General features: G+C 42.7%; 1 protein-coding gene across 1 annotated transcript in view; it reads left to right on the forward strand.

The window, feature by feature from the left end:
- The window catches only part of LOC104670351 (aldehyde oxidase 4-like), a 71,478-nt gene extending 52,812 nt beyond the window's left edge, over positions 1-18,666 (forward strand). The window contains 10 exon segments of the mRNA XM_010373554.2: positions 759-986; positions 3,963-4,058; positions 5,484-5,612; positions 9,283-9,357; positions 10,909-10,961; positions 11,470-11,584; positions 11,755-11,820; positions 14,954-15,139; positions 17,025-17,192; positions 18,613-18,666. Coding sequence (XP_010371856.2) covers positions 759-986; positions 3,963-4,058; positions 5,484-5,612; positions 9,283-9,357; positions 10,909-10,961; positions 11,470-11,584; positions 11,755-11,820; positions 14,954-15,139; positions 17,025-17,192; positions 18,613-18,666 — 1,170 coding nt within the window.
- Positions 18,667-23,017: the final 4,351 nt, after the last annotated feature.

Genomic DNA, 23,017 nt, shown 5'->3' on the forward strand with positions numbered 1-23,017 from the left:
TCTGGGTGAGAGCAACTGGAGCTCATGGTCTAAGGTAGCTTCACTGACATGTCTGGTGGTCATCACGCTGGCTCGTCTAGGATGCCTCAGTCGGGAAGGCACATCTCCACGTCACAGAGTCTCTTACCCTCCAGTATGCCAGATTCGTTCTTGTGGTGGTGGTCACAGAGCTGCCACGAACAGCAAGAATATGGTAAGCCCTGGTGTACAAGTGCTTTTCAAATCTCTGTCCACCTCACATACTTACTGTCCCATTGGCTAGAGCAAGCCACACTTTAGAATCAGTGTGAAGCCACCCAGGGGACAGAGAGCACAGAATGGTTACAGCCATTTGTGCAGATATTTTGCCACAATTCAAGGCTTTGGGGAGCTAATTTGAGAACAGTTAAGAATGAGGCAACATTGTGTGGGTGTAAAAGGATTTTGAATCAGGAGAATTTTGTCTCACCACTGACAAACTTGTGACAGAATTCACAATGGTTGGAACCAACTATTTCTCAGGGTGATTGTGATGTTAACTAGATAATACACTTAGTCTAGAGCCTGGTGCATATGGAATGCTCAAGAGTAGTTTATACTGTTTTTATTATTACTCTGTTGTTTATACATGTACACTTGCACTTGCATATTTATAGCCATTAAAATAGTTTTCTTTCTTTAGAAAGACTTTCTGCATATCAGGCATATAACAAAAACACATACTGCACATGTGAAACAAGCTTCTATCCTAAAATCCATTTTATTTTATCATCTTTCAGGTTAAAGAAATAAACATGTATAAGAGAATTAGCAAAACAGCCTTTAAGCAGACATTTAATCCAGAGCCATTGCAAAGATGCTGGAAAGAATGTCTGGAGAAATCTTCGTTCTATGCTAGGAAACTGGCCGCAGAGGAATTTAACAAAAAGAATTACTGGAAGAAGAGGGGACTTGCCATATTCCCCATGAAATTTTCCATTGGGATCCCCACAGCTTACTACAATCAGGTGAGACTGGGAGAGATGTCTTCTCAGCAAAAGCTTTTTTCCAAATGACCTGCTGCCTGAGAAGATCGATCATGTGCAACAAGGGATGATCCCCTCTGGGGACAGACAAAAGAACTGGGGCAGTTTCCTTAGCAGGAAACAGAGTGGGTTTAGGCAAGCATTGGGGACCACAAGTGCCAGGGCAGACCTGGTGGTCACACTGAAAGCAATCAACAGTAAAGTCCAGCCCAGGGGTTCTGGGCTGGTATAGAAGGGCCCCAAACATGGGTATTGGCATATGGGGCCAAATTTCAAATCCATGAGAAAACTGGGAGTAACAAGAGGGTCGCTTACTCTTTCCCAGTTCCTTAGTGAGTGCAGCAGGGTAATCTGAAGACAGTTTTCAAAACCACATGAGAACAGACAGAGCTACATGACTCACATGGAAACTTGGAGCTACTATAATGAGGCTCAGTGACTACCCAGCCTCCTTTTTAGTTTCACCATAACTAATTTGTTTCTGTGTGTGTGTGTGTGTGTGTGTGTGTGTGTGTATGTGTGTGTGTGTGTGTATGTGTGTGTGTATGTGTGTGTGTGTGTATGTGTGTGTGTGTGTATGTGTGTGTGTGTGTGTGTGTGTGTATGTGTGTGTGTGTGTATGTGTGTGTGTGTGTATGTGTGTGTGTGTATGTGTGTGTGTGTGTATGTGTGTATGTGTGTGTGTGTATGTGTGTGTGTGTGTGTATGTGTGTGTGTGTGTATGTGTGTGTGTGTGTGTGTGTGTGTGTGTGTGGTGTTCAGTGTCTGATTCTTCTATTCTTTTTCTACTCCTATTAATCTCTGAAATGTTCCCATAATCAAACCCACGCAAAGGAAAGAACACACAACCCCTTCACGGTGTGAATGAGGTGTGCCCAAGCTGTCTCTTACCAAATTACTTCCTGTGCACACACTTCCCCAGAGTCCGCTAACAAGGTAGGAAGCCAAACAAGGAGTGGGGGAAAGGCCATGAGCACTGCTCTCCCTGGAACAGGTGTTCATCTTTCCCCCAGGTAGTACTTCTCAAGCCAGAGTAACACTGAGACCTCCTTTAAGAAGAACCTTTTTGTGGACTCTCAAAAGTTGCTTAAATTATTTATGTTAATGTTCGTCAACTATATATAACCAAAACCAAAGAATGAGCTTCTTTTGCTCCTGCCTTTATAAAACACAAGCAAATTTGCAAAATAAGTAAAAATAATCTATTAATGCCAGTAGCATTCAAAATAACATTAATGTAACGTGGTGAATGATGCTGCTTTTCTAAAACCAAATCCTCACTCACAAAAAGATAATGGCTCTGGGCCGGGCACGGTGGCTCACACCTGTAATCCCAGCACTTTGGGAGGCTGAGGCCGGTGGATCCCAAGGTCAGGAGATCAAGACCATCCTGGCAAACACGGTGAAACCCTATCTCTACTAAAAATACAAAAAAAAAAATTAGCCGGGCGAGGTGGCGGGCACCTGTAGTCCCAGCTACTCAGGAGGCTGAGGCAGGAGAATGGCATGAACCCGGGAGGTGGCGGAGCTTGCAGTGAGCGGAGATCGCGCCACTGCACTCCAGCCTGGGCAACACAGCAAGATTCCGTCTCAAAAAAAAAAAAAAAAGATAATGGCTCTGGCTGCTGCTTCACAAGTCATTGTGAAGTTTTTAATTCTAAAAGTCTGTGGGTCACTGTCTCACCTCTTGGCTCTAATATGCTCCATCAATTAAAGTAATCGTACTTGGTGCTTATATAATTATCAACATAAAATCTAGCATGGTATCTGAAAGCACATGGCAATACTCATTTATACAGGATCATCCACTACTCTTGTTAGATTGTCTTGGAGGTGAAAACACACAGTTTAAAAGTTCTTGTAGAGGACTTAATGATTCTGCAAATACAGTGTCATATTCTGGAGACTGGAAGAGATGAGTTCGTCGATATTTGAATGTTTGGGGGCAGGGGTACAGACATCAACAAGGAAGTAGGATCCTGGCTACGTGCATGAGCATATGATGGGGATTGCTCTAAAGAAAGATTCCAGCCACTTGCAGAACCACCCTACGTAGCCAGCCTCCTTCTTCCTGCCGTCTGATCCCTGGAGCCACATGCACATTCTATAGATTCTTCAATCAGAACCACCAGCCCCAGAGATGGACAACAGCAATTAGTTTGAAAGGCAGCATGGCATGGTCGCCAAGATCACTGGGCTCAAGTTAGGAGCTGTGGGCTCCAGTCCTGATTTTACCACAAATCAGACAGCTGAGTTTTACCAAGTCTCCCCCTCTCTAGGCTTCTATTCCCCATGTGCAAAGTAAAGAATTTGGACAAATCAGTGGATCCCAAATCTGGCCAATCATTAAGATCACCTGGGAGTTTAAAAAAAAAAAAAATGGGTATTTGGAATTCACCTCCAACCTGTCATTCCTGCCACGAAATTGGAATCTCCAGAATGGGACCCCAGCCATGTGATTCTAAAAGATCAGTGTTTGGAAACCATTAAAACACCTCAAGGTTCTTCCAGTTCCTCTAGTAGCAAGAAGAGGCTGTGCCTGTAAATGTACTCATGTGAGTTATATTTGCTTTAAAATTAATTTTCATACCCAAGGAGGGAAGAATTATCAAATGTTTGTGGGTTGGGGCTTTGGAGAGGCAGCTCCCAAGGCAACCACACAAGACCTCCAGTAGGCAGAAGACGGGAGTGATGGGCGATAAACACATTCATCTATCTACATTGATGGTTTTGAAGCCTTGCAAGAGGTTGTCTGTAGCCACTAATAATAGCATTCTTCTCCAGAATAATATAGTATTCTCTGGAATATTTTTAATGAAATAAAGATATTTAAATTGTAAAAGAAAAAATAAAAGATTGACTTAATGAAACAAGATTGTTCATCCAGCAACCTAGGCTACACTCACAACAACATTTGGCTGTATCAATTTCCAAACTGGTATAATTATTTCCCTCCAGGCGGCAGCTCTCGTTCACATCTATCTAGATGGCTCTGTCTTGGTGACTCATGGTGGCTATGAACTGGGACAAGGCCTGTATACCAAAATGATTCAGGTGAGATCAGTATCTGTCTTCTCCAATATAGAAGAATACGCATGTTACATTCAACTTAACAGCTTTTTCTTGAGAAATACCATCACACTAAATGCACAAGTCAATTGTAAGACTTCTGACTTTAGGAAGGCAAAAATGCAGGGGAGTGAGGGAAATAAGTGTTAGGATGAGGAAATTATTATTTTTTTAAGACAGGGTCTCACTCTGTTGCCCAGGCTGGAGTGAGTGCACTGGCACAATCACAGCTCACTGCAGCCTCAACCTCCTGGGCTCAAGCAATTCTCCCATCTCAGCCTCCTGAGTAGCTGGGACTATAGGTGTGCACCACCTATAGTGCACCCAGATAATTTTTGTATTTTTTGTAGAGACAGGGTCTCACCGTGTTACCTAGGTTTTGAACTCCTGAGCTCAAGTAGTCCACCCCCGTCTGCCTCCCAAAGTGCAGGGAATACAGACATGAGCCACCATGCTCGGCCTAGAATTAAGGAAATATTTTCTATTGTTCTTCCTGCATACAACAGAATCAAGTCCACAGGTCTTCTGAAAAATGTGATTCCAGATTTCAAAGATAAGATACTTGTAAGCTTTCTGGCAACTGCTCAGAGCAATACTGTGTTCATCCAAATCCTCAATTAGAAGTGAATGCATTTAGTAGGATAAAAAATTACGCTCTTAGAATTAACAATCTACTTAGGAACATTACATGACTGGCCCTTATGTGTGCCAATTTAAGAAAATGTTTCAAATATGGTTGAAAGAGCAAGAGATTACTGCATTCAGAAATTTGCCCTTTTTTAAAATATGAAATAAGAAATTTCCCCTTTTTTAAAATGTGAAATAAGACATTTGATTAAAAAACGTGAATGGGAAACAAAGCTTCACTCCCAAAGAGAGATAGAGAGAAGACATTTTCTTTAAGGAAAGAATATTATTTAATAGTATACTTGGAATTAGGAAATCACATAAACCCACAGGGCCTTCTTTGAATATATCTTGCTTCTTCACAACAAAACCCTTATGCCTCCAAAATGTCCCATGAAGGAAACATAATCTGTTAAATTATCTGTAAACCACAAGGAGAAGACGAAGGAGAAATATTAAGACAAGGGCCTCGAGCTTGCCTGCACCTGTCTTACTACACTACATGTCCCAGAGTGAACATCCTGACACATGGCTTCCATGAGAGTGGCATTAAAAGAAGGCATTGGTTGGCCACATGTCGCTGAAAAGGAATGTATCTTTAACAGTGCCATTTAAAGTCTTCTAGTGCACTAATCTACATATAAACTCAAGATACCAGCTAAAATGTTTGTCTCTATAGAAGAATAGCCAGGTTTATACTCAGTTCTAAAAAGACTGTAACTTTTAATTTGGGGGAGAGGCTTAAAGTCCATGCAATAAATGTTTTTCTTCTGATTCTGGCAGGTGGCTAGTCATGAACTCAATATCCCCCAGTCATACATACACCTGTCTGAAACAAGCACAGTCACAGTGTCCAATGGCGTCCTCACATTGGGATCAATGGGGACAGACATCAATGGAAAGGCTGTGCAGGTGACTTTTCTTTCATTTCTCAGTAACTCAAAGACAGTGCTGGAAAGAACATTGTCCCATCCTTTCTTTTGTGGAAGATGAAACCGAAGCCAAGAAAGGTCAAGTTCTAGGACATTTGGCTAATGACTGACAGAGCCAAGGCTCCGCATCAGGTTTTCTGAGGCTCCCATTTAGTGCTCCTCCTGCCATGCTGAGCTGTTTTTATAGTTAATGTTCTGTTGCATGTGAAAACCTGCACCTTCAGCAACCTCCCTTCATCTTATCTGAGACTCTCTATCTTCTCTCACCACAGCATACCAGAGCAATGCAGGGTTATCCCATCCTGGTTCCACAAAGGGCTCAGGCCAGTCATTAACCTCTCTAGGTATCTGTTTCCTCTTTTGCAAAACTGGAGATATGAACACCACCCACCTCATAGAATTGCTGGGCGGATTACAGGGATTATAGAGTAAAGCCACCACCACTACCTTCCTCTCCACTAGAAAACTATTGATTGGCCATTAGTCACCCATAGAGATCATCTCCACAAAATGACAAGCACCTGGATGAAAAGAGAAGCTTTGAGCCTATGAAATATATTCATATATCGTATGAACCATGGCTTCCCAAAGTATGCTCCTTGGGATAGTGGTCCCATGAAATGCTTGGTGGAAAAAACAAAGAATTCTACAGTCAACAGATTTGGAAAATGTTGCATGCTTACTGTATCCCACTCACAGAGGCTTCTAAGGCATATTGCACCTTTTTTTTTTTTTTTTTTTTTTTTTTGAGATGGAGTCTCGTTCTGTTGCCCAGGCTGGAGTGCAGTGGTACAATCTCAGCTCACTGCAGACTTCACCTCCCAGGTTCAAGCGATTCTCCTGCCCCAGCCTCCCAAGTAGCTGGGATTACAGGCACTTGCCACCAGGCCTGGCTAATTTTTGTATTTTTAGTAGAGACGGGGGTTTCACCATGTTGGCCAGGCTGGTCTCAAACTCATGACCTCAGGTTATCCACCCGCCTTGGCCTCCCAAAGTGCTGGGATTACAGGCATGAGCCACCACTGAGGCATATTGCATATTAAAGGCTCTGAGAAGTTTTGCAGTAGAGAAACCTGCTCAAGGAAAATGCTCTGGAAAACTCAAATTTTGATAAAACCATGTAAATGACTGAGTCCATTTTTTCACCTTTCATCCAGATGTTAACTTCCTTGCAAGCACACGATGCAAAGAGACACCCAATAAACAACTAGCTATGATCTCAGGCATGGTAAGACAGGGACACCCAAAAAAATGAGGAAACAAAAACATTTTTTGAAAATTTTCCGTATTTGATGATGATTTTTGATGAGTCATCATATGAAAGTCATAAATTTGTGTGACTTCACAATTATTTTATTAATTCAGCATGGGTTTAACAAACATTTACTGAGGCTTACCAGGTGTCAGATCCTGTTCTAAGCACTAGGGGTGTAGCAATATCACATTCTGGCAGACAGTAAATAAATGCATGAAACTGTTACTGTGAAGAGTGTCATGTGATGCTCCAAGGCACGCTGCAGGAAACAGCTTCACGCCTTCTCCTCCCAAGGTTGGTTCAAGTTCCCTCTGTGGGCTTCCCCTTTCTTTCCCCTGAATAAAATCTACCTAGAGCTTTCTATTTACTCTAAGATCATTAAAACTCCACAGATCACTTTTATTCACAGAAATAACCTCATTTCAATAATTAAAATGTCTAGTCCAAAATTCCAAAATGTACTTCAAATTGCAGTGTCTCTGCTACCTCCCATCAGGGTCTGCAGGTAGAAAGGGGGTGGAGGTGGCTTCTCCCCAACTCCCTCCCTGTACTTTTTGTGCTCCCCTCCAGCTTCTTAACCTACTTTTCAGACCCCTGTAGAGTCAGAGGAGAGAAGGGCATAGAGGTAAAAAGCAGAAAAGACCTCACCTGGCTGGCATCAGTGTAATCTGGCCATGTTACATCTGATGCCTTCTGAGAGTCCCTCCCGGGCGTCTTGGGCATGGGCAGGGCCTCTCCTCTGGCTTTAGCCTCTTGTGCCCTGCCCCAGCTCCACCTGAGCGGCAAGTCCCCTCCAGTCTCTTTCTATTGAGGCACTTCACCCTTTGCAGGAAGGCCTTATAGATGAGTTCCTTTTCAAACCTGGAGATTAGAGGTCAGAGGAGCTGGAGGGAGGGACCAGGTTGTAGGGTCCAGGAGGGAGTTATTGCTTAATGGTTTTAGAGTTTCTTTTGGAGTTGATAAGGAAGTATTAGAAACAGATAGTGGTGATGGTTGCACCAAAAAAAAAAAAATGCATGTAAGAATAAGATTGTTTTTACAATGGATACAGTTCAAATTACGACATGAAAAATTCTTTTAGGACTATGTGAACATTGCCAAGCCACCTTTGAAACAAAGTAAAATTCTTCATCTGGAGTCCAAAAATGTAGATGTAGGAAAACTCTAAAGGGAACAGAAGCCTTTCCGTACACTGGCTTCCATCTGGCTTGGGCAGAAACGCACCCAGCAGATTGAGAGTGCTCCTTGGAATGCAAAGGGTGAAGATTGGTCCTCTGCGTGTCCTTCAGACAGCCTGCGGCTCCTCGGTGGGCTTGCATGGTGGGATGATTATGAAGAGCTTTCAAGGCTCACCAAGACTCACAGCAACCCAAGTTTCTAGATTTTTTTCAGCCAACAATCACATCAGATTTTCAAAAGAAACATACAGCAGAAGCTGAGGGGGGTTTTTTTGGTTTGTTGTTGTTGTTATTTTTGGTTCTTTTTTTGAGATGGGGTCTCATTCTGAGGCTGAGATGAATGAGTAAAAGCAGAGATCTGAATGGATTTTTACGGGAATTACAAGTGGAAGCCATGCTGGGGTTCACAGACACTCAGGAGTCAGCAGGTGTAATCTCAGGAATCCAAGGTTTTACTTCAGTAATTTTTATGTTCGTTTTAATGATAAACTTTTAAAACTTAAAATATACAGGTATATTTCGTATCATCCAAATGACTGCTTTATCACTGAATATTGCTGTGAGATCTCTGTCCGCATTCGGGACCAAGAGTATGCTTTGTGCCAAAGCAACAAGAGCAGAGATGGACTTCATATGTAAATGATGTTTCCTTGCCCCATGGAGAGCGGACGATGGCAAGAAATAAAATGCAAATGAATATAGGGGTGATTTCAGTAAGAAGAGTGGGGAGAAAATCGATCCATCCACTAGCACATAATAGGCATGTCAAACTCCAAAGTACCTGTGCCACAGCAGTCAATACTTTTTCCATATTCCAAGCAGCAATTTAGCTCCAGAAAACATCATGGATCAACTAAATTAATGTTGTTATTCTGAGTTTTATTGGCGTGTAGATGGGTACGCACCCTCTGTGATTATGTTTTTGTTTTCTAGTTATAAAAGAGCTACAACTCTAAGGAGACTCTACCCAGCTTCATGTTACCATATATTACAACATTATAATAAAAATAATTTTAAATCAACACTGCAGTATTCACAGAATGTGTTTTCCTTTGAAGAGATTCCATGTGTTACTTAAGTTTAGGAAACCCTGCCTAGATGACTAGGAAGCAGGTTCACCAAACTGATGGTCTGCATTTGAATCAATTTAAAGAGTTAACATTTTGCTATTCCTTGTGCCTTTTATTTCTGACATCATTTCAAATGTTTATTTTTAGAATGCCTGCCAAACTCTTATGGCCCGTCTTCATCCCATCATCAGGAAAAACCCTAAAGGAAAATGGGAGGATTGGGTGAGTTCTCTACATTATCCCTTTCCAGAAAGGCAACTACATCCAGATAGGAAACAGTCCTAGACGCATGGGCTGAAGGGTGGTGCCCCTTCAAGAAACAAAGCATGTACTGGCATTTAGTTCTATTTTTTCAAAAGGGTAAAAGAGATGACTGTATACATTGAAACCTGGCTTTATTTCAGAGCCTCGTTTCTCACTAAGCATAAGAGCAGGATGGGCTCTAAAGTAAGGCATACCTAGGGCTGCTGTCCCTGTTTCATCACCACTAGCCTATGGGGCAAGTCACTTACCCCATCTGAGTCTGTTTGGCTGCTGTAAAAACAAAAAAAAAACAAAAAAAAAAAAAAAAAAAAAAAACAATGCTGTAGACTGGGTGGCTTATAAACAACAGAAATTCATTTCTCACAGTTCTGGAGGCTGGGAAGTCCAAGATCAAGGCCTCTGCAGATTTGGTGTCTGATGAGGGCTCGTTCCCTGGTCCACAGATGGGGCTTTCTTGCTGTGTTTTCCCAGGATGGAAGGGGCAAGGTATCTCTCTAGGGCCTCTTTTATGAAGTCACTAACTAAACTCATTCATTAGGGCTCTGCCCTCCTGACCTAATCACCTCCCAAAGACCCCACCTCTTAATACCCTCACCCTGGGGGATTGAGATGTCAACATAAGAATTTTGAGCAAACACAAACATTCAGACCATAGCCTCAGGATCGTGGAGTTTTCTTACCTGTACAATGGAGATAATAGTCGTCCTAAGATCAAAGGATTATTGAATTTCTAATAATAATAGTTATTATTACCATCTTGATTATTATTCCCCACTCCTGTACAGTTTACTCCAGCAGGAAAACTGACATAATCATATATTGAGACAGCTAAATTATTTGGGAACAAAGCAGGGTAAAAATGCCTATGTACATACCTATATAGAAGTACCTAAATATAGCCTAGCCCTCTCCTAATTTAAAGAGCCAAAAAGTGGCTGGTCACAGTGACTCACACTTATAATTCCAGCACTTTGGGAGGCTGAGGCGGGTGGATCATTTGAGGTCAGGAATTCAAGACCAGCCTGGCCAACATGGTGAAACCCCATCTCTACTAAAAATACAAAAATTAGCCAGGTAGTAGTGGCACGTGCCTGTAGTCCCAGCTACTTGGGAGACTGAGGGAGGAGAATCCCTTGAGCCTGGGAGGTGGAGGTTGTGGTGAGCCAAGATCCGGCCACTGCACTCCAGTCTGGGAGAGAGCGAGACCCTGTCTAAAAAAATTTTTTTAATTTAAAAATCAAAAAAAAAATGCAAAAAGTGTGAAAAATAACAAACTTTACACTGTGCAGCAGCCCTACAAAACACAGAGTCCCAGAGTACAGCTAGCAGCTGCCCTTAAGAACCTCTCTTGAAAAGCATGACCCAGGCTTGTACCCAGGCCTAAGTCTCGCTACAGGGAAGTGTGGGTGCAGACCTTGGGACAAACAAGAGAGGGCAAGCCTAGCATGGAAGGCATTTCCATTACTTTCCCCAAATTTGTATTTTTTTGTAACTCATCATCTCTTTCAGATTGCAAAAGCCTTTGAAGAATCCATCAGTCTCTCAGCTACTGGATATTTCAAGTAAAGGGCATTTTTACTTTGGTTTAAACTACACTTGGGCAGGGGTGATGCACATTCATCAGTCTGGACAGATGTCCAGATAGTGCCGGAGCTCTGCTGTGCCCAGTGTTAACCCCTTAGTCATGGGATCGTGGAGGGTAGGGAAGGAGATCTGGGGGAGGGCCAGGGACTGGGGACTATCCAGAGGCAGCAGCTGTTCAGCAGCCCAACGGGACACCATAGTTGTCTCTACATGCCCTGGCCCATCCCAGGAACTGTGCACTGGAGGGCAGGGGTCCAATACCGGCTGGTCTTCTCCCTGTGTCTTCGGTGGAGCCTTGCGGCCCTGACCTCATGATCCTTGCAGGAGAAGGTGGGGAGGCCTCCAGCCACTGGGTGCAGACGCTGCCTGGAGCCCCTGTGGGTCAGCCCTTCTGCTCTGCTCATCTCCAAGATTTCGCACCTTGGGGTGATCCAACCACGAGGGGGGAAAGTGCCTCTTCTCCTCACTCCTGATTTCTCTTCTCAGAGGCTACCAGACAAATATGGACTGGGAGAAGGGGGAGGGTAATGCTTACCCGTATTATGTTTATGGAGCAGCCTGTTCTGAGGTTGAAGTCGACTGTCTCACGGGGGCTCATAAGGTAAAGACTGATGTTTCTATTCCACCATCTTCAGTGTAAACACTAACACTGTAAAGAATAATCAATGTTGTAAATAACAATAAACTTGATCCTCCCAATGAAAAAGTAGGGACAGGTATATAATTTTAGTAAACATCTATTTTAAACAAGTAATATTTTCTCTGGCACAGCTTCTTAGGACCGACATCTTCATGGAGGCTGCTTTCAGCATAAACCCAGCCCTGGATATTGGACAGGTGTGTGATTCCAGAACCACCCCACAGGGACTTTTGCTCAATCCCATTTAGCAGCTATTCATTCAGAATACTATTTCCCAACATGCTCTAAACCTTTTTGGGGGGATGGAGTCTCACTCTGTCACCCAGGCTGGAGTGCAGTGGCGCAATCTCAGCTCACTGCAACCTCAGCCTCCCGGGTTCAAGTGATTCTCCTGCCTCAGCTTCCTGAGTAGCTAGGATTGCAGGTGTCCACCACCATACCTGGCTAATTTTTGTGTATTTAGTAGAGATGGGGGTCTCACCATGTTGGCCAGGCTGGTCTTGAACTCCTAGCCTCAAGCAGTCCTTCCACCTCGGCCTCCCAAAGTGCTGGGATTACAGGCATGAGCCACCGCACCCCGCCATGCTCTAAACCTTGTTCATATCGAGTGCAAGTATTCTGTAATACATATTGTATGTTATGCACATACATACACACACATAGATAAAATACTGAAAGTAAATTCAAGAAAAAGTTATTGGTTTACCTACATGGCAGGAATATGTATGATTTATTCTGCTTTATGATTCTCTGTGTTTTCTAAATTTTCTTCAATTAGCATTGATATGTTCATAATTAGAACATTACATCGATAAAATAAAGTTACATTAGTGTTCATATTAGTATTGAGTTTAAACAGACTATACAACTTACAGAAATTTAAGAAAAAAAGAAATGTTTAAACACAATTTCCCCCGCTTGCTGAATTTAATTCTGATTTTTATCTTGCAAATAAATAAAATTAACTCACTCAAAGTCTTTTTAAACGTGGCGTTGAAACTTTCCCAGCTATTGGCATAGCCTTGCTTTTTTCTAGCCCTGTTACTCAAAGTGGGGCCAACAGACCAGCCGCATTGGCTCATCCTAGACCTACTAACCAGCTCCCAGGTGAGGCCAAGACAGCTGGTCTACAGTCTGCACCTGAGTAGCAATTGGGAGCACTTGAATAGCCTGGCGTCAAACTCTGACATATGGTGCTTTCATCTGCCAGCAGCTTCTCACCATCCTAGGTCCTAAGAGACTGGTTTACCTCGCTAGCTGGGCTGATGGGCTTTATAAGGACAATTTGATTGGTCCCCCAGTGTTTCTCAAAATATGGCCCTTAGACACTGCAACAGAAGCACCTGTAATGCTTATTGGAAACACAAATTCCTGGGCCCACCCCAGGCCCAGATGTACTCCATCATAACTGTGCCAGGCTGTTATGGCCTAGCACAATTTTGTTAGGTAAAAATTGCTCTCAAGCCTGTAAGTTTGAGAACTACTGCTAGCCCCAGGCCCTACCTCCTCTCCCCATTTCTCTTCCCCTCCTCCCAGCTAATTCCTGCCTTGTTATTGCTTAAGCAAAGGCAAAAAGGAAGATGATCAGGAAACCTCACATTTGCCCCATCAGAAAAGGAAAGAAAACCAGAAGTGTGTTAGGCTGAATCTCTTGGGCTTTTATCTATTCCTTTAGAGACACGCATTGTTATTTCTAAATTTAGCATTTAAATTTACTTACCTTATTCCTACATTTTGTGTTTTAATAAAATGGAAACTTTAACTTTCCAATTTGTGAACTCTCCGATTTTTGTAAAAGGCCGCTTTAAAAGCAACCTTTTTCCTGGAGCATAAATGTATGTAAATAGAGCTCATCATGGCTTTTAATAAATATAGTTATTTCTTCCAATCTACCCTGTTTAGCATGATCTACTCTTCTCAGTAACATAAAGAAAAGTCAGCTGGGCACAGTGGCTCACACCTATAATCCCAGCATTTTGGGAGGCTAATGTGGGTGGAATCACCTGAGGTCAGGAATTTGAGACCAGCCCGGTCAACACATAGTGAAACCCCATCTCTACTGAAAAAAATAAAAAAATTAGCTAGACATGGTGGCACACACCTGTAGTCTCAGCTACTTGGGAAGCTGAGCAGGAGAATCACTTGAACCTGGGAGGCGGCCGTCGCAATAAGCCAAGATCGAACCACTGCACTCCAGCCTGGGTGACAGAACAAGACTCCATCTCAAGAAAGGAAGGAAGGAAGGAAGGAAGGGAAGGGAATGGAAGGGGAGGGGAGGAGTGGGGAGGGGAGGGGAGGGGAGGGAAGAGGAGGGAAGACGAGGGAAGGGGAGGGGGAAAAAAGTCGAGAAATCCAGATATAATGAATTACAGTGTCCTAATTCTATTTATTCTATGTCGTATTCCCTCAATGTTAACTTCTTTTTCACCTACTTCTATAGACATTTATGGAGAACCTATGTGCCAGGCACCATGCTAAGAACAGAATATAAGAAAGCCAAGCCTGAGATGCTCATAAGCTAGTGGGAGAGAGGAGGAGAGTGAGAGTGAGAGGTGAACAATGAAATGCCCTCCAAGCTCCGCCACAGGCAGGAGTGTGTTCCAGGTGCAGTGAGCCTGCAGGAAGCAGTTCCTAAATCCAGCCAGGGAGTGCTGGGAGGACCTTAAGATACCAGAGAGGCCCTAATCCTTTAGTTGAAACATGGAAGAGGAATAGGAGTGTGCCAGGTGGACAAGTTGAGGTGGGAAGGGGTGAAGACAGTCAGGAGAAACTGTATTTACCAAGACTCAGAGATGAGAAAGAAGCTGGTAGGTTTGGAGAATTAGCAGGAAAGTAGCCAATGTCAGGCACCCAGACTGTGGGGAACCCAAGGATGAGGCCAAGCAAGGTTGCAGGCACCAGTTCAAAAATGGCTTTCAAAAATGGCTTACTGGCTGGGTGCAGTGGCTCACGTCTGTAATCCCAGCTCTTTGGGAGGCTGAGGAGGGCGGATCACGTGGTCAGGAGTTCGAGACCAGCCTGACCAACATGGTGAAACCCCGTCTCTACTAAAAATACAAAAATTAGCAGGGTGTGGTGGTGGGCGCCTGTAATCTCAGCTACTTAGGAGGCTGAGGCAAGAGAATTGCTTGAACCTGGAAGGCGGAGGTTGCAGTGAGCCAAGATCTCACCACTGCACTCCAGCCTGGGTGACAGAGCAAGACTCCATCTCAAAAAAAAAAAAAAAAGAATGGCTTCTTATGATCCAGAGCTCCACATTTATTCACACTGTAATATTTATTCAACCAATATCAGGTTATATCCTATAACCTGTGAAATTTTTGGCTGTAGATTGAGGGAGCATTTATTCAAGGCATGAGATTCTATACCATAGAAGAACTGAAATACTCCCCAGAAGGTGTGCTTTATTCTCAGAGTCCAGATGACTACAAAATCCCCACCATCACTGAGATACCAGAAGAGTTCTATGTCACCTTGGTGCGTTCCCAAAATCCCATAGCCATCTACTCATCCAAGGTAAGAACTTAAACCTCTGTGTTAGTTGGCTGTGGCTGCCATAACAAAATACCACAGACCAGGTGGTTTAAACAACAACAATTTATTTTCTCACAGTTCTGGAGGCTGGAAGTCCACCACCAAGGTGTTGGCAGGTTGGTTTTCTCCACGGCCTTTTTTCTTGGCTTGTAGTCAGCCATCTTCTTCCCATTTCTTCACATGATCCTCCCTCTGTGTGTGTCCGTGTCCAAATTTCCTCTTCCTATAAGGACACTAGTCATGTTGGATTGGGGCCTGCCTGAATGACCTCATTTTAACTTAATCATCTCTGTAAAGCCCTCATCTCCAAATACGGTCCCATTCTGCATGCTGGGGATTGGGACTTCACCAGATGAATTTGAGGAGGACACAGTTCACCCCATAACAACCTCCTTTTTCAAGAAATTATAAAACCATCCCCTGAATTTACTATGTCCTTTGAACTGCAAATCCCAAAAGGAGAAAGAGAAAAGAAAAGCATGCTTGTGGCAGAGTGACACTGACTCCAGAAGCCCAAGCCGGGTCTTCATGTTTTGCTAGAGATCAAGAAACAAATCTAAATCAAACAAGGGTCAATAAGGCAATGAACAACTTGGCTCATGAGGCTAAGTGCCATTGTGAGATAAATTAACACTGTAGGCAAATTCCATCCACGCAGAGCTTTTCTGCACCCTTCCCACCTGTCCTCCAGACACAGTTCTTACTGACACTGCCTCTTCCACACCCTCTCCAAGTCAAAACGGGCTTTTAACCAACTTTCTTCCTGACTTTTTCCTCTGAGGTGTTCATAGCCATTGATACCTGAGGTGTTGGTGCCATGCTCCCTGGAGCAGAAGGCCTTCAACTGGCCCATAAAGACCTTGGCAAGAAACGGTTCTCAAATACAAGTGTGAGAAAAAACACAACTTCCCAAACTTATGTTCTGATCTGAGCCCACATCTGGACAGATAGGTGGTAACTTTAACTTCAGATTTCCAGAGTATTCCCTCTTTCCTGGGAGTAGGTCACGATTGCTAGGAAAGCGAGACTTCCTGTCTGAGTGGTCTCTGTCTCCACTTCTACACCAGACTTTGGCCAAGGGCATTTCTAAGCTGGCCCAACACAGCACACAACCCTGCCACTTGGGGTCTAGCTGCCTCCCTGCCAGTTCTGCTCCAACTAGGGAGCCAGACCCCTCGACTCTCACCCCTTCTTCCAGCCTCAGAGGAACCCCTCTGCCTACCGGCCCCCTTTCTCCCTCGATATTTGCCTCAGAGGAACCTGGAATTTTGACAACAACCAAAGCCTGGGGAAGCCTTTATCTGCTTCCGGCCTTTGTCTCATCCCTCCACCAGGGCCCTGGACACAGATCACAGACCAGACCACCTGGAAGAAAGCAAAAAGAAAAATCAGTACAAAAAAGCATTGGTGAATCATTTGAAATATAATGTCACCATAGTGGTAACTCGAAAGCATCCAATCTATGCCGGCAAAGTTAACACACACGAAAAGAGGCAACCACCTCTCACTGTCTTTCAAGTTCAACTACAAAGGTTGTGGTTGTTTCATTTTGCCCTTGAGTTAGACACAAATGTTCTGGAGCCAGAGTTGGAACATCATAAGGGCACCAAAGGCAATGGGCCTTTGTAGCCCCTCCCCTCACATCAGCTGATGTGGTATTTTAATTAACTCAGTAACCAAATTGCATTTTTACCAGCTACTCTGAGGTGGACACCCAAATCACCATGCAGGGGAATTTGATTCTGGCAATTTGGAAGCACTCCACTCTGAGGATTATAAAGCCAGAGAAGAATGTGTGTGTGTGTGTGTACACAAATTAGTCCTAAAAGAACCATGCATTCCTGACAGCCTTTTGTTTTTCTCTCAGGGATTGGGTGAGGCTGGAATGTTCTTGGGGTCCTCGGTGTTGTTTGCCATATATGACACAGTGGCTGCTGCCCGCAGAGAGAGGGGGCTAGCCAAGACCTTCGTCCTGAGTAGCCCGGCAACCCCTGAGATGATTCGGATGATGTGTGTGGATCAGTTCACCGACATGGTAAGGGAGGTCCCTATTGTAGTCATGGACTTTCAGGTTGTTGGTATGGATCTGATAACCATGACAATATTACAGGGCGGGTTCATCTTTTTCAATGAAAATTCTCATTTTGCCTTCACCTGCCACTTCATATGCTCTTTTTCTTCTTTTTTTTTTTTTTTTTTTTCGAGACAGAGGCTTGCTCTGTCACCCAGGCTGGAGTGCAGTGGCACGATCTTGGCTCACTGCAACCTCTGCCTCCCGGGTTCAAGCAATTCTCCTGGCTCAGCCTCCCAAGTAGCTGGGATTACAGGCGTGTAACACCACGCCCAGCTAATTTTTGTAGTTTTAGTAGAGACGGGGTTTCACCAGGCTGGTCTCGAACTCCTGACCTTGTGATCCGCCCACCTCCACCTCCCAAAGTGCTGGGGTTACAGGCATGAGCCACTGCACCCAGCCTCCGTGTGTGCTTCTTAACAACTGCAAAGTAAGCAAGCCTCTTCAAATTATGATTTGATTCTTTCAGACCCCAAAGAAAAACACACTCAATTGAGCCAGTGTTAATAGCAAATGGACATGGTAGGTTGCTTCTTTAAACATTTTATCAAAATGTAGCTGCTGTGGTATTTTGATTACCTCAGTAACCAAATTGCATTAACTAGATATCTGATCTGGTCAATCATGCAGAAAGTATTTGTTAAGCCAACTAATAAAAATAACTTAAATGAAAATATCAAGTCACTGGGCACACCTTGATATGCCTTGTAATCACAGAATACACTTCCACTTTCCAGAGGCTAAAAATATACCCAGAACTAGCATCTGAGCCTAGTCCTCTACTGAACTGCTTACTGTAGCCCTAAGTGAGACTTTGGTATAAAATTAGATTGCACGTTATGACTTGAAAATTACAGGGCTTCTGAGCAAGTGGCATCTTATCCCAAAAAGAAGGTTATGACAATAAGGAGGTTTATGACTCAAGGACTGAAACAAATATGAGAATTATATACTTTTGATATTAATAAAATGGACATTGACTTGTTCATTTTTAAAAAACATGATTGTCTTCTGGCCAGGCATCATGGCTCACACCTGTAACTCCAGCACTTTGGGAGGCTGAGGCGGGCAGATCACTTGAGGCCAGGAGTTTGACGCCAGCCCGGCCAACATGGTGAAACTCCTTCTCTACTAAAAATACAAAAACTAGCCAGGCATGGTAGTGCATGCCTGTAATCCCAGCTACTCAGGTTACTGAGGCACAAGAATCACTTAAACACAGAAGGTAGAGGTTGCAGTCAGCCAAGATCATGCCACTGCACTCCAGCCTGGGCAACAGAGCGATTCTGTATCAAAATAATAATAATTTGACTTCTTAATTACAGCATTTTCAGTTGAATAACATTTTATTAACAACTATCTTTCTTCTTTTGATCTTTTTTAGATTCCCAGAGATGACCCTTCAACATTTACACCTTGGTCCATCCGTGTGTCTTAAGCCTATGTTTTCTAGAAAATGAAAGAATACATGATTGACCTTAAGAGTCTCAAATCAGAACAAAATACAGGTTTGCTCCCAACTGTCAATGACAATCTTAGCATCTTTCAGGTTTTCTCTGTGGTTTAGATCACTACATGATTATATTTCAGGATGCAAATTTTCACCAAAAGGTATAATGAAGCTTAGAACCAAAAACTCAAAAATTCTCATTTTAGTTTGCATTATTCTGAAAATCTACATCAGCATGATAGAGTTTCTATTAATCTGGAACAACTTAAGAGAGACTATTCATGCTTTGTTCTTTAGAAATCTACCCAAAGTTCGGTCAAATTGTCCACCCGCAAAACTCTGAGGATTGGATTCCCCCAAAGCCAACGGTGTGCTAGTAATGGACAAATCCCTGGTTTATGGTGTTTGACCATTTCCATGGTGTCAATTCCCCTACCTTGGCCAATTCTAAGCCACTGATGTGAGGTCTCAGAATGTGAAGTTGAAAGTTTGCCGTCAGCTCTTGGGAGTGGGGAAGAGCTATCTCCAGCACTGTGAACTCACCACAGTCTTTGGGTTCCTGCCACTCCCACATGGTCCATTTAGAAGAGGCTTTGGGAAGTAACCATCCAAAACCTCCAACTGGTCCTCATCTGCCATGAGCCACATCCATGGTATAACTTCTTCCTCACCTGGGAGGCCAGGGAATCATTGTTTATGCTGAGTACATCAAAACAATGATCTCAAATCACTTTTGAGTCCCTTGTTTTGGCTTAGTGTCCAAAAGATGAAATCAGCACTGTCTTCCTTTTGCCATCAAAGGGGCACGAAATCCTCAGGGTTATTTTTTGGTTGTTTCTTAGCTATTTTACATGGCATTTTCCTGCAGAAATGCAGTCTTATGCCAGAGATGATGTTCAGTCCCATGTGAGGTTTGGAAACACAGTAAGAAAAGAAACTTTTGTGTCAAAAACACAAATAAATAAACACTTGTCAGGGATCTGTGTGCTAGATATTAAAGCTCTGCATCTATTAACAGTAATTTTGTGACAGAAGGATAAGTTTAGATGTGTGTCAGACCAGGTTAGAAGAGAAGTCGGGTGGTAGAAAGGAAAGACTTCTTTCCAAAGAAAAAGGCTCACCAGGCCATGTCTCTTATTCTATTTTTTTCGATGTCTCTTATTCTGAGAGGAGAGAGACAGAGAGAGACAGAGTCAGTCTTTAAGTGTTTGAATTCATTCAATAATCTAGATTGCCCAGAACCTAACCCATAAAAATTCATTGTGCCAGACAGAACAGCAAAAATAGGGTCACTGGTATATTTTTCTAACAGTAAAATAGGAAGGCACATTTACCACAAACATAAATTAATTACAAAAGTGTTATACTTCATAGACTGTAAGGGCAAGGCCTCTGATATCACAGAATTGCATTTTTACAAAATAAGTCTGATCATTTCAGCAGCATTTTATTAACTTGAAGAATTAGGATGGGAAAGTATTCATAAAAATAGTACGTGTTAAAGAATAGCAGTTTTCAAACATAGGGTTAATATCCTAATGCCTTTAAAAATTAGATTGACAATTTAGAGTGTCTGTTCTATTACACACTTAATTCATATCACTAATTTAGACAAATATCTATCATTGTGTGTCCAATTCTAAAATGTTATTACAGTGAGAGTTGGGCTAAAAGTATAAGATGTCATCTTTTTAACCAATAGATTCTGTAAATGATCAAGCACCCTTTTAATGATAAAAGCCCTCGATCATTAACTCTGGGCAAAACTGCTAATGCCTGTTACTAGTTATCATTACTGATGCTTCATTGTGGATTTAATAAAAGTTTATCAGAAGACAAACGATGTGTAGCAGTTACCACACTTGCTGTGCTTCTGCTTTCAGGTTAAAGTGCCTGTGGGGTCAAAGATATCCTAATTCTTTTGAGCCAAAAGTTTATGACGGAGCTGTTTTGCATCACCTTACAGAAACTGGGAAAACAAAGCTGAGTGAATAGTAGTAGGGATGGAGTTGATTTCCTTTCAGCATCTTGAAACTGCCGACACTCACATGCGCTCAGGTTTTGGAAAAGTTCAAAAACGTCTGGGACAGGGTCTTAGAGGTCTATGTTGCTTCTCTTCTTTTTTTTTTTTTTTTTTTTTTAATATTTAAGTTCAGGGTACATGTGCAGGTTGGTTATATAGGTAAACTTGTATCATGGAGGTTTGTTGTACCAGGTACCAAGCCTAGTAGCCATTAGTTATTTTTTCGATCCTCTCCCTCCTCCCACATTCCACCCTCTAGTAGCCCCAGTGTGTGTTGTTCCCCTCTATGTGTCCATGTGTTCTCATCGTTTAGCTCCCATGTATAAGTGAGAACAGGCTGTATTGGTTTTCTGTTCCTCTCAGGGCCACACTGCAGTTCAGTTTCTGCCTTTAACCAGCTCTGCTTCTTCCACCTTCCTCTCCCAGGTGTTGATCCCTAAGAAACATCCTACTCCCCAAACTCTATCTCAGCCTTTCTGAAATATGCCCCAGTGAGACTGCCCTGGGAAAGGTGTGAACTTGAGGAAGAGGCTGTCTGCCCTGAGACAGCCCCTGAAGGAACTGGCAGCTGAGGATATGTGCTGACCCCACTCCCTGGCAGGGTACAAGTCCTTCCTCATGGAGGACCTGAGTGGAAGTGGATCACACAGATCAGTGGATCACTTCCTGGCCCACCACACAGATCTATCAAAGTTATTCTTCCTGGTAGTTATTCTTCCTTAGTTTGCTGAGGATAATGGCCTCCAACTCCCTCAACGTTTCTGCAAAGAACATGACCTAGTTCTTTTTTATGGCTGTATAGAATTCCATTGTGTATATGTACCACATTTGTATGTACACATATGTTCATTGCAGCACTATGTGCAATAGCAAAGACAGAATCAACCTAAATGTCCATCAATGGTAGACCAAATATGTTGTTTCTTTTAAGGAAAAATAATTTCTCTGCACTTGATACTTTCAGTGTTATAAACTGGCCATATTTTTCACACTCTCAGAACACAGAGGCTGAGACAGAATTTGCAGAGTAGGATATTTCTTAGGGATCAACACCTGGGAGAGGAAGGCTGAAGAAGCAGAGCTGGGCAAAGGCAGAAACTGAACTGCAGTGCAGCCTGAGAGGCATCAATAACCCGGCAAGGACTTCTGGAAGCAAACACTGCCCCACAGAGTTACCCTACCTAGGCTGAAATGTGCCATCAGGGGATGGCACTGCCCTGGGAAGGGTGTGACGTTCAGGAAGCCGCTGTCTACCATGAGGCAGCCCCTGAAGGATCTGGCAGCTGAGGTCATGTGCTGACTCCTCTCAAAAGTGGGCACCAGTCCTTCCTCATCGGGGATCTGGATGGCTGACTTCCTGGCTTACCACACAGATCTATCAGAGTTATTCTTTCTGATTTGTGAGTTTATTAATATGCAGATCTTACAGAAGTATAAGTAACAGTCACATTTAGCTATACATTGGATGGATTACCTTTATAGAAAAGAATAATTTTACATTCAAAAAAATACACAATTTACATATATGTAACATTTCTATATTTTAAGTCAGCACTTGCCTCAGAAATTCCATGTTATATTTTCAGGGTTTTTTTTTACTTACTGAAACACATATGATTAAATTCATTTATCAGCACACTGTGTGCAGATGCTGCTATTAATTACAAATGAAACCTCCAAAAAAAATCTCTTACCCAAGTTTCATTATCTGGAATTGACACTAGTCAAAAAAATTGACTTGCTGTACATAAATAAATGATCATGTAGATATATTCAAGAAGATGACTTTCTGCAGAGTTCTAAAGCCCTGAGCCCTGAGTTGACAGAAGCTGAATGTATCTGTAAGCAACAGTATGAGAAAACATGAGTTTATCCCAAAATGTCATAGGAATGCCTACGTGTTAATTGTAGTGTTAATAGTGTTAATAGCTATTTAATATCTAATATTTCCCAAAACTTATAGTCAAAGAACTCTGGTCACCAAGTCAGTCACTTAATTCACCTGCTAGGGAATATACTATGAGACACTTCCTCTTTGTCATTTACTAAATTTATATCTATATATAGGGATTCATTTGTAGAGTCTTTCATTAGTTCCAATTATCTAGTTGTCTATCCTTATACTAATACTGTATTAATATGTACTGCATGGCATGTTTTTTGTTTTTTTTTTTTTTTGAGACAGAATCTTGCTGCTCTGTTACCCAGGCTGGAGTGCAGTGGCACGATCTCAGCTCACTGCCGCCTCCACCTGCCAGGTTCAAGCAATTTCCCTGCCTCAGCCTCTCAATTAGCTGGGACTACAGGTGTGTGCTG

This window comes from Rhinopithecus roxellana, chromosome 14 (assembly GCF_007565055.1).
Source record: "Rhinopithecus roxellana isolate Shanxi Qingling chromosome 14, ASM756505v1, whole genome shotgun sequence".
Classification (NCBI taxonomy): Eukaryota; Metazoa; Chordata; class Mammalia; order Primates; family Cercopithecidae; genus Rhinopithecus; species Rhinopithecus roxellana.